At 36.0% G+C, this 12397-nt stretch overlaps 1 protein-coding gene across 2 annotated transcripts in view; it reads right to left on the reverse strand.

Moving 5' to 3' along the window:
- furina (furin (paired basic amino acid cleaving enzyme) a) overlaps nt 1-12397 on the reverse strand; it is an 87976-nt gene that overhangs the window by 33427 nt on the left and 42152 nt on the right. For both annotated transcript variants that reach the window (XM_084109145.1, XM_084109146.1), the window contains exons 4-6: nt 6769-6864; nt 2074-2202; nt 1915-1991 (exon numbers count right to left, since the gene is read on the reverse strand). In XM_084109145.1, the coding sequence (XP_083965271.1) occupies nt 1915-1991; nt 2074-2202; nt 6769-6864 (302 nt within the window). The remainder of the gene's footprint in view (nt 1-1914; nt 1992-2073; nt 2203-6768; nt 6865-12397) is intronic.

The raw sequence follows: 12397 nt of genomic DNA on the forward strand, positions 1-12397 counted from the left end.
TTGAGTGATAAACAGACAGATATTTTTACACTACCGTTCAAAAGTTTGGGGTCAGTAAGATTAAAAAAAAAAAGTTTTTTACTCTCATTCATGAAGCATGCATTACAGCCATAAAGTGACTGTAAAGGCATTTGTGTTACAAAACATTTCTATTTCAAATAAATGCTGTTCTTTTGAACTTTCTATTCATCAAAGAATCCTGAAAAAACATGAACATGGATGCCACAAAAACATTAAGCAATTTCAACATTTTTAACAATGAGAAATGTTTAATGTGCATAAATTCAACATTTTAGAATGATTTCTGAAGGATCATGTGACACTGAAGACTGGAGTAATGATGCTGAAAATTCAGCTTTGCCATCACAGGAATAAATTACACTTTAAAATATATTAAAATAGAAAATGGTTATTTAAAAATGTTAATAATATTTCACAATATTACTATTATTATTATTTTGGGATAAAAAAAATGCAGCCTTGGTAAACATAGGAGGCAGCAAAAACATTTAAAAACCTTACCGAACCCAAACTATTTATTCATTTTTTTTCATCTCCAATGCAGCTGTCAAATCAAATATGCCGCATAAAACAAATAAAACAACAACAATGGCGAGCTGTGGCAGAGGTAAACAATTAGGGATTTTGTTATTTTTGGTTTGTCACAAAACTATCGTATGGCTCCAGAAGACCAGGAATTTAGCGCTCAAGTCGCATGGACTAATTTGAGGGTTTTTTTGGAGCTTGAAAGTCCAAGGTCACTACTAACTGTGTCTAAATGGAGATTTTCACAGAAAGAAAAAAGCTTACAGGTTCAGATTGACATATTGACAGAATCTTCTCCTTTAAAGTAACCCGTTCTCAACACCAACCTTCTTCACAATTTAACCTAAAACCCTGGTGATTTATGAACTAGGCCAAAAAACACCCAGTAAAGTGAATAGCCATTACCAAGGCAACAAAACAATCCACAGAGGGAACTAAATTTACAACACATCAATCACAAAGAAACTAATTTCCCAGCAACGAAACGCACAACACAGAAAGCATCCAGTGAAAGCGGTTGCCTGCTGCCTACTACTAACTGCATGTTTGTCTCAAGAGTATTACATATAAATGAATTTAATTTAGTGTAAAAAATATGCTTTCGGCTGGAAGATATGCTAGCTCCAGCACACCCAGTGACCCTACATACTGTAGGATAAACTTGAACAGAAAACAGCATGCAGCCGAGTGGGAACGCCAGCTACAGTACAGAGACTTCTGAATAGCTGTCAGTGTGAATGTCACTGAATGTGCACTAATATATCAAGTAACTTCTTTTGTTGTATGTTTTGCATTATGCTGAGTCAATTCACATAAACTGCAGAAGTTTTTTTTTTTTTTTGTAGGAATTTTACATAGTAAACTGCATCTGACCAAGAGTGATCATGTGTAACACCATTAAATTAGTAAATGATGCAAAAAATGAATAATGATGAATGAAAATCATTATTGTAGATTGCATTTCTGAAAATTATAGTGGTACCATTTGCTTGCTGGTTAGGCAAAAAAAAAACTCATTAGAAAAAGCAGTTCCTGTCCAATATAAATGGGCTACGGCAACAGCACTAATCACACTATTACAGGCTGTGTATTCCTGTGCCCATCTCCACGCTGCAGGGGAAACCTTTGGCCTCATTAAGTAAAGCAGTAAATGTATAGCAGTATTCATACTTCAGCTGGTTTTATGCCAGGAGCTTCAGGCCTAGGCACAAAATACAGTGATGGCAAAGACGGGAAAAACACACAACAACAGTTTGAGCTGCAACAGCCCATGAGTCACTGGGTTTGCAAATGGGGACCTAAACTAGGTTTGATTCCATCAAGTAAATTACAGTCAATTATGTTAACTGGTTACATTGTACACAATACCTGTTATCATTGAGCTGGGTGTATCGAGGTTGAGGGTCTGGGTCGCCATCGTTAACATCATAGCTAGCATCTGGATCCTGAAAATATGAGGGAACATTCAGTGAAGTTATTTAGTTTTAGGTTTCATGTCAAAGGAAATGGTTGTTTACTCAAACTCACATAGTTTTGAAGCAAATCTGGGTGGTTTTTCTCAATTCCATCATCTAATATGGACACGACGACGCCTTGTCCAGTGACGCCCTGCTTCCAGGCTTCCTTCACGTTGAGGTCACGATGATCTTCATTGTACTGAATGGAACAGGGGGGAAAAAAACAGATCAGCAGACGCCACTTCTCTCCGGCTAGCTATTCAGCTGACGCCAAACATCAACCTGTGCTTGAGGATTATCTTTCACTTTTGAAGCTCAAATCAGCTCTCTAGTTCAAGCCTGCAGACTGCAGTCACCTCAATAGCACATGGCGTCCTGTACCACACATGAAAGATGCTGAAACTCTAGTAAATTCTTTCACAACATCCTGTCTGTTATTGCAATGCCCTGCCACACTCCATGCCCTTAAAAACAGTACCCTCAGGTCTGGAGTTTCTGGTTTTCTTGTGGTTCTCTTGCTGTGTTAACTGATAGAGATTTTGCTGTAGTGTTTACACTAGTTTTATGTTGCACGATTTTATGTTATTTCCACACAAACTAATATATAATATAATATGAAGCAGTTTTTGCACTGATGCCAGAATGTTTTCGTGACAGAGGAAATAAATTAAAGGAGATTAAAAACCTATCATTTAATGTACTGAATTATGGAAAAAAATGTTTTTTTTAAAATATATAATAATAAAATAATAATATATATTATATTATATATAATATATATATAAATATAAATAAATAAAACAAAAGAAAATACTATACATATTTGTAATCAACAAAACAAAATTTGAATAAATAAATCAATAGAAAGAAAATTATAGTTAATTCAGCAAGGATGAATTAAATTGATAAAAAAATGGTAAAGACATTCATAATATTGCAAAAGATTTATGTTTCAGATGAATGCTTTATTTGCTTTTTAAAAAAAAACGTTTTCTACTCAAATAATCCTAAAAAAATACATAACAGTTATGTATTAAAAATATTAAGCAGCACAACTGTTTTCAACATTGACAATAAGAAGAAATACTTCTTGAGCAGTAAATGAGCATATACGAATGATTTCTGAAGGATCATGTGACACTAAAGACTGGAGTAATGATGCTGAAAATTCAGCTTTGACATCACAGGAACAAATTACATTTAAAACATATTCAAACATAAATCACCAGTTATTTTAAATTGTAATATTTTACAATATTACTGTTTTTACTATATTTTTGATCAAATAAATGCAGCCTTGGTGAGCATAAGTCGACTGCAACAAAAACAAACTAGGGATGCACGATATATCGGCCACCATATCGGAATCTGCCGATGTTCATTTTTAATGTTATCGGTCCAATAAGAAAATTTGTCTGATATCTTAAAGCCGATAATTGTAATAAAAACCGCTGTGAATTCTTCGGGTTTAGTTGCCGTGTTTCAGTGCAACCACAACAGGACATATTCTGACTAGCACGTAACTTCAGGTTCACTTATGCATTAGTGTCATTTTGTGCAGATATAAGTTCTAATATTATGTTTATGTTGTATAAATATAATTAATTGAATTATTGTCCATGCATAGGCTATTCCATGTTATTTATCCATGGCATATACATGTTGATTCTTTATACACACGTAATGTTGTCAAATGACTTGTTTGCATTATTTAGGCATTGTTTTATTTATTTATGGCAATATATATATATATTTTCTTTTTGATCAGGAAAGTTGGCCATAGGAGTGTAAAATTAATTTTAAAACTCACACTGGTTCAAACTAGGCTACTGTACTGTATAGGTTTGATTCATGTTGAAGTGCTTGGGACATGGCTTTTATTGATGAGACTTTTTTTGTAATCAGTCTCTAAAAAATGCTATAAAATTCGGATTTAGATTTATCGGCCAATATATCAGTTATCGGCTTTCAAATATAGGGCCAAATTTTTCATATCGGTGCACTGTGAGGGTGACGGTACAGCCAACCACTGTCTGACCAAAGAGATCTGACTTCACCCCACTTCACACGTGTGTCACTCCAGTGCAGAAATGAGCGTGGCCACCCGAGTTTATCTGAGCAGAAAATTGAATTTATTTCTCTGCATGGCTCTTTGAATCTCCTCTTGGTCACAGTGTAACTGCTCTGCTCCCCAGGGTGGTTGCAGGGAGAAATTGAAGCCAGTAAGGCGCAGTAAGGTCTGATGACCCCAAAATTATACATTCTCTTGTGTATCCTGGGATTGCAAGTCAAACGAAGAGAACTGACAGTTTATTTCTTAGGTCTACATCAGGCAAAATGATGCAATCTTGCCTCAAAGGTCCAGTTATAATGGCGGTGAGGCTGATAAATTGCAGTTGATAACCTTCGGCCAACTTTCCCAGCATTCCAATCTGTGGAAATGTTATTGAGTGGCTTTTACCCGTTGTACTGATAAACATGATTGATTGCCACAAAGATGGGGAAAAAAATGTGTTGAAAAAGGACTGGAGCTCAGAGTACAATTTTATTGTTTTTTTTTTGTGGGTTTTTTCCAAGTCATGACATTCCTCAAAATGATGTGAGAAAAAGCATCTATTGTCTTGGTTCATTAGCTGGAAAAAAAAGTCTGTTGAATCACCACTGAATGAAGAATGACTGAGCAATGACTTAACACAAATTAATGATTCTCAGAATTCTCATAAAAAACATAAATGGGGTGTGGGGGGAACCTTAACAACTAGTTAAATAAATAAATATATTCATATTAAACAAACAAACCACACACACACACACTACTGTCATTGAAAACAGATATTTAAGTTATAATTTAAGTATTCATGAGGGTTTTAAAAAGTGCACATTCATTTAATGGTCATTGTTTTAGTAATAGTGAAAGTAGAAAAATAAGAGACTATAAGAAAAACATTACAAATAACAGTAAAACACTGCATGAATTATTATAGTATCAGAGTTGATATATAGCACTCTAAAACCATCTTTAAAAAAAACTGAACTGAATCATAAGCTTTCCAACCTTAACAAATGGTCATATGATCACATGAGCTACATTTACATGGAGCCTAATAATGATAATAATCTCACTAATAGCTCAATATGAAAAAAGCCTTTGTAAACACCTCAAACACGGGAAAAAAGAAGAATTGGTGTAATCTAAATGAAATTTCTATCCAATTAAAAGAGGTGGAGCAGATCTAAGATAATAATAGAAAAATACACAGATCAGCCAAAACATTATGACCACATGCTTAATATGCTGTTGGCCCTGCGCATGCTTCCCAAAACAGCACTAGGAAAGAAGTCTACAAGAAGGTGTCCTGTGGTATCTGGCACCAGGACATTAGCAGCAGATCCTTCAAGACCTGAAGGATGTGAGGTGGAGCCGCTGTCGATCGAACTTGGTTTCAAGATCAAGTTCCAACGCTTGCATGCCCATTGTAGGCACTTTTGACGATGGACAGGGATCATCATAGGCATTCTGATTGGTCTGCGGCTACAGAGTCCCATACGCAGCAGAGTGCGATGCACTGGGTGTTGTAACACTTTCCTCCCATAACCATCATTAAAAGTTTGTGTGACCTGTGCCACAGTAGAATGTCTATTGGCTCGGACCAGATGGGATAGCCTTCGTTGTCCTCGAGCAACAATAAGCCTTGGAGGCCCAACACCCTGTTGCCAGTTTGTGGTTTGTCCCTCCTCAGACCATTGTTGGTAAATTCTCTCCACTGCTGGGATCAAGCCACAAGCCAGAGATAGTCTGACCCAGGCACCTTGCCATTACAATTTGGCACTTGTCAAAGTCGCTCAGACCTTTATTCCTGTGCATTTCTCCTGCATCCAACACGTTGATTATAAGAACTGATTGTTTGCTTACCATCTAATCTACCTAGACCTCAATCTGTGGCCTTGTTAGGAGATGATTAACAATATTTGCTTCACCCGTGACTGGTCATAATGTTTAGGCTGATCAGTCACTGCCATGTAATCTTTTCGATCACAAACATATCCCCTCTTTCACCCATCTTTGTTACATCCTTTCATCCAGAGATTTATTGGAGGAGGCAGCTAATATTTACGCCAGATGCAATTGGGGTGCTGCTTCGAATTCTTGTGTTTTCAAGTAAGAAGCAGGTGATCAAGCACTTCTTTAGTCAAGTGACTCTCAGAGCATTGCTTTCTTCACGTTTTATCGTTATTTCGGTAGTGTTGATTCTAAATGCTGCTCATTTCTCATGAAAATGTGTATTTTCATCAAATTGCAGATTAAACTGCATACAAACAGTAAAAATCTTCAATTGGAATGAAATGAATTTAGATCAACAAAAATGTGTGAATATAAATAGTCATAAATCATTTCAACATCTCACTCACAAACAAATTAAATACGCCCACTTTAAAATAGTGAGTGGCATATCAGGAGAAGATATGTATAAAGACTGACAGAAAGTGAAGGCCAGCACTTCTGGAATGTTTCCGAAGAGCCAAATCACAACCGGCTGATTAAACTTTAAGCTCCACCGGATGACCATAATGGCAACAAGTTCGCCGTTACACAACGTCCCATTTAATAGGGGAAAAAGGAACAGAATTCTATGAATCCAAACAGAACATTACAACAGCCCACCCAGACCATCCAATCTGAGCGGGAGGTATAGTGCTTCCAAATAAACAAACAGTTTGTGAACACACGTATGCACACAAAGAAGCCGATGAGCTATTTACTCACCAAGTACCACTGCTGTGCAAACTTCGGATCGGTCGGCTCGTTGTAAATATCCCTCTTCTTTCTTCGTTTTACCACCTGCTGTTCCGCCCACATTACCTTGAAAAAACAAACAAACAGTCAGAGTCATACGAGAAGTATTTGTTTCCAAGGTTTCCCGTCAGTTCAGTTCTAAAGATCCAGAATCATTAATGGAAAATTAAAGGGGTCATGACACGAGAAATCAAATTTGCCTTGATCTTTTGGCATAAGAGGTCTTTGTACCTCCTCATTATAAACAAAGCATTTATTTACTAAAGCTCCAAAATCAGCTTGTTTTTTTATATTGCAGGATCTGGAAAGTCATACAGGCAAATACATTGGCATATTATGCCTGCCTACACAGCAAGACATCGACGAATAGTTCTAATCATCACACCGTAGTTGGTTATAATCTTTGATGCTGTCTACACTGGATACAGTATACAAATGCGTGTTCAGTTTCTGATGTACTCAACGCACTTGAGTCTGTCGACAACAGGACAAATGAAAGCCCTAAAGTAGTAGCCCCTTAAAAGTTGGAAGGGTTGTATTTGTGTGTGTGTGTGTGTGACCCTCAAGGAACATATTGAATATATATGGAACATACATGACAGACATGATAATGGTACCAAATCTTTACAATGCAATTAAACATGGAAATAAAATACTAAAACTGCATTCAAAAATGCATTTATCTTCTGTAACATGAAATGTTTGTGTGAAACAGAATACTCAGTGTCACTATTTGTTCATTTATTATTATATATTTATAAGAACATTGAATTACATGAATGTAGGGCAGGATATGAATGGATTTGATTTTGTAATTTTACCAAAGGCCATACGGCCTTAGTAATGTCTACAGAAAAATGTAAGTTAATGCATTTTGATGAAAGATATTAAAACCATTTAGAATAAGGCAGAATAGCAAATAACAACGAAACGTGTGCAATAAGACCAGAAACATTACAGTAAATATGGTCAATTTGGATTTCATGTCATTAAATAAGAGCTGATGAAATCTGCTGACAGACACCGTCCTGTTTTCCATCTCCTCACAATCCTCCTCCACTCAACACAAAGACAGAGAGGCCTGCCGAAAGACGGGAAGCTGTTTCTCTGGGGCAGCGACTGCTGCAGCAGGGCAGAAAACGCAGACGGTGGCAGATTATGTGATTGACAGCTCAGTGTTGCTCATGCCAGAGCTCACTGCTCACTGTCTAGAATGAGTTTTTGTAAAGTGGATGAAATGGACAGACATGTGACAGCAGAGTGAAGTAAATATTAAGAAAAATGAATGACGGGCCAGTTGGGACCTTCACAGGCCTAAAGACAAATCAGGACACATCAACTTGACCCACCACTCAACGTCCCTCAAGGTCAAGTTTTTATGATGAAATTTTATGTGCAATCTGAGCATGATATTCTGGTAATCTACAGAATTGCAATATATTTGCTTTCTCCATGATGAATTAGAAAATAATTAACCAATCATTTGTGCAGTGACGGCTGTTCAAAGTTTAGGTCATGTTGTCAGAGGTTCTTTGTTTGACTTGACTGACAAAATCAAACATTTCCACAAACATTTTAGTGTTGTTGAAGGCAAGCATCACTGTTAACGTGGCGTATACTTGGAGTTAGGGATTTATTCATGTTTCAAGGTTAAAACTTGGCCGTGTGACCCATAACCGTACGCAATTGATCTTTGAAAAGTCGAAACAAAATTACATTTCAAATTCAAAATTCCAAAAAGTCAATAAGATAATTGCTGGATAAAAATAAAAGTTGAATAAAACAAAATTACATTGTCATTTCAAAGTTTCAGATAAAAACTTATTTTTATGATCAAGTCCCTTAAGTTTTGGAGTAGATATATTTTTAGTCGCTTTGTGGCAAGATCTTTTTGAACATGTAAGATAAAGTTCAAAACCTACTGATGTTATCACTGGAACGCAGATCCAAGAAAATGCATGGAAAAAAAAGTGCCGGATAGGAACGTGGATTAATATCTGAGGATGTCTGCTTGGCAAGTTATTGAAGAGAGACATGTTGTCTAAACATTGTATCACTCTCCCCCCAGCTGATTAATTAGCAAGAGTAATACGGTAATTAAAAAAGTAGCACACATAAGCGTTTCTAACTTTTAAAGACCGACCTCATCTGAAACTAAGCTCAATTAGAGCCAGTACTCAGTTGGCAATGCATAATGTATAACCTCATGACTGATGTTGCTACATCTGTGACAGCTCTGATGTTTTGACTTGAGCCAAATGTGTTTCAAAGAGAATATGAATGCTGCCAAAAGACTCAGAAATATGAAATGCATTTCCGAAGCTATGAAGATGGACTGAGTGATGGACAGAAAAGAGAGAGAGCTGAAGATGAAACAAAGTGATCTGAAATATCTTAACCTCTACTAAAATGCAGTTGCTTAAATCATATTTTCACAAAACATTTAGCCATAAAGACTAATGCATGCTTTTTCTTAATATGTAATTTATTAGACATAAAATACTTTACTTAAAGCTTGCACAAATGAAAAGGTCAAGCAAAGTATAAATAAAGTAATTAGCACTCCAAATCTGACAACAGTCACTATTGTTTGAGATTAAACACGTAGAGCGAAAGGGAGCGAAAGAATTCAACAACAGGAAGTGGAGCAGGGCAGTCAGGGGAAATGCCAATGGGACCCGCTGAGAGCAACAGGACTGACATGCTCTACAAGAGCAACATCTTCACATGACTGCAGGTTTCACTTCACAAGGAGCGATTTCTGTCACAATAATAGTCATTTGTGGGGTTGTCAAAAGTACTGGTACTTTGGTACAAAGTCGGTACTGACATTTTAAAAGCAGGTAGAGTACCGGTTATATTCGGTAGCCGCTGATAGGCGGATGCTTTCAAACACTCCTGTGTGTATCTGTGTACGCGCTCTGTGAAGAGCGTCAAAGGTTTCGGTTTACAACATGTTTTTGAAGTATTGATCATTGGAGTCAATCACGGACATATCTGTTGAGCACGTGAACGCAATGGCAAATCCACTCAAAACACTGGAGTTTTCGCTCACCGCACACTTTAGAGTTCTGCATGCTCGCGAATCCTTTCATTATAACCAACAAAGTGTAAACACGATGCAAATAAAGGACTCGTTTTTGCAGTGTAGACAGCCTTTTTGATTATAGTGGGAGCTTGAGATCTCAGTAAGCAGGCACTGAACATAGCCGTGTCTACATCGAACGTGACAGTTATCGCACCGCAACAGCTTGAGGCTGTCTACATTGAATGCGACAAAGCGACCATTGCGAATTCATTTGTTATTCGTGTCAGAACAAATAGCGCGAGCGCTTTAAGTACGTCAGAAATGGAACAGGGCATCAGTTCACTGTCGGACATGTGTCGTGTCGCATTGTGCCGCATCCAGTGTAGACAGTATTGCTCATTATAATGAGTTCTATTGACAACTTCAGTGATTATAAAGGGAGCGCTCTTTGCTCGCTTTCTGTTTATAACCCATATACAATTTGAATAAAAGTTTTGTTTTACATGCTGCTCAGTACACTGCAAAGTTTCTGGGTTTACAACTGTATTTAAATGTGCGATTGAATCCAAAATGGAAACTGACCTGCTACTTGTTCTATGTAATGTGGATGTGTTTCTTTGTCCTTCATTTTATTACTAATTTTCATTTGATCTTTTTATAAACAATGTTATAAACATGTGAAGGCTATTTAAATGTATAATATAATATAAGATATAAAGTTTTCACTTTTTTTTAATACATCTTTAAATCAATATATAAAATGTGTGAATATTTATAATATAATTATACAAATTAAAATGTTGTGCTTTTGTTTGTTTATTATCCTTTTTAATATTGTTGTTTTAAGTTCTGCTTTAAATTAGTAATAAATCAGTTGGTTTTAGGTTTAGATTTATTTATTTTTTTTACCCTTTTTTGCTTACCCTACATAGATACATTCACAATATTTAACTTATCATTACCATTAACTTTATATTACACATTTTTTGGAGGACAGTATTGGGGAGGATGTGAAATAATATTGTTTAAAATAAGTTTAAATGAGTTTAAATAAATGTTTAATTAAAACATTTTTTTATGTATAATTTTTATTTTTATTTGATTTTTTTGATTTTTCATCCGATTAATCTAAGAAAAAAATTCAACAGATTAATCGATTATCAACATAATCCCTAGTATCGACTACTAGAATTTTGTACCATGACAACCCTAGTCATTTGCATAATCAAAATGGCCAGAAGTCAACCTTCTGCTGCTATGAACGACAGTGACGATTAACAATCCTACAATGTCAATAGGGCTGAGAAATCAATCAATCAATTTTGCTCTGACTAAAATTAAATATATAAATAAAAGTACAAAATTAAACCAAATATTGACACATTTTACGTATTGATTTAAAGATTTATTAAAAAAAGTGAAAACTGCCCTTGTTGTGAAAACCTTCAAAATAGTTAGAGCACACTACTGTCATACAATATTTTTTATGCTTTGGTTTTGAACGTACTTTGCTACTGTAGAAAAAGAGCACATTTACAAAGTGACTTACCATTAGCGCGGTTCACTTTCATGATGCATTCCCGTCATTTTGTGCAGAAGCAAATTGCTAAATTATCTTTATGTTGTGTATTTGTCTGATTATTCTTTTAAGGGTACAAGATGCATTTGGGCGAATGAATTAAAATGTCAGTAAAGCACTTCATTTTACTGGTGTTCAGCAAGCATTGCAATCCCCGATATTATTGTCTATGACTGGATTATTTGAAACACTAGAACTGTTCTTTCTAGATTTTTCTACTTACTGTTATTGCACTGTTAATATAATTTTTTTAACATGGTTTTAATTGAAATTACTTTCCAATTAGCATTTTTATCTTAAATACGACAAATATTTGCAGCTAAAATTTTAATTTGACAACACTACAGCTCACTAATTTTTTTACATAATCATTGGAGAATGAGAGGTGTTTGCATTGACAATCCCAGCAACAAAAAGGTATTTTTAAAATTTAGCAGATGCGTTCATCAAAAGTGACTGACAAAGGAGGAATACAAAAAGTGATTGATCATATTGATCAGGTGGCAGTAGTATGAGAAAAGCTATAATAGAAATTTACCAGATTGTTCAAAAGTGTACTTCCCAAAAGACTTGTGTCTTTGACAATGCATCCAATGCATGAAATTTAAGTGGACAACCAGCATCACCGTAGCTCAAGGACTAATCATTGAGTGTTCATGAACAAAAGAAACTTTTTGGAAATGTATTTGACATCAGACAGGCTTCGTGCGATGACTCTCCTTCATTGTGTTGGGACCCAGCTGGGTTTATTATTCACACACCTCATCACTTCTGCACACTGGACAATGGAGTGCTTTTCCCATCTCGAGGGAAGTCGCTTTGCTCCTGGAGGCCATTCTCGCTGATGGAGCGTGGCGCTGCAGCCATGTTACAAGATGGACTTTTTAACCCCCTCTAAAAGTTGAGTAATGGGCCATACGGGTCCAGTCAGTGATTTCCATTAAGGGGGTTTCTAGCCCTTAGCATTCCTCTGGCATTAAAATTGCAGGGTT

This window comes from Abramis brama, assembly GCF_963993115.1.
Source record: "Abramis brama genome assembly, chromosome: 3".
Classification (NCBI taxonomy): Eukaryota; Metazoa; Chordata; class Actinopteri; order Cypriniformes; family Leuciscidae; genus Abramis; species Abramis brama.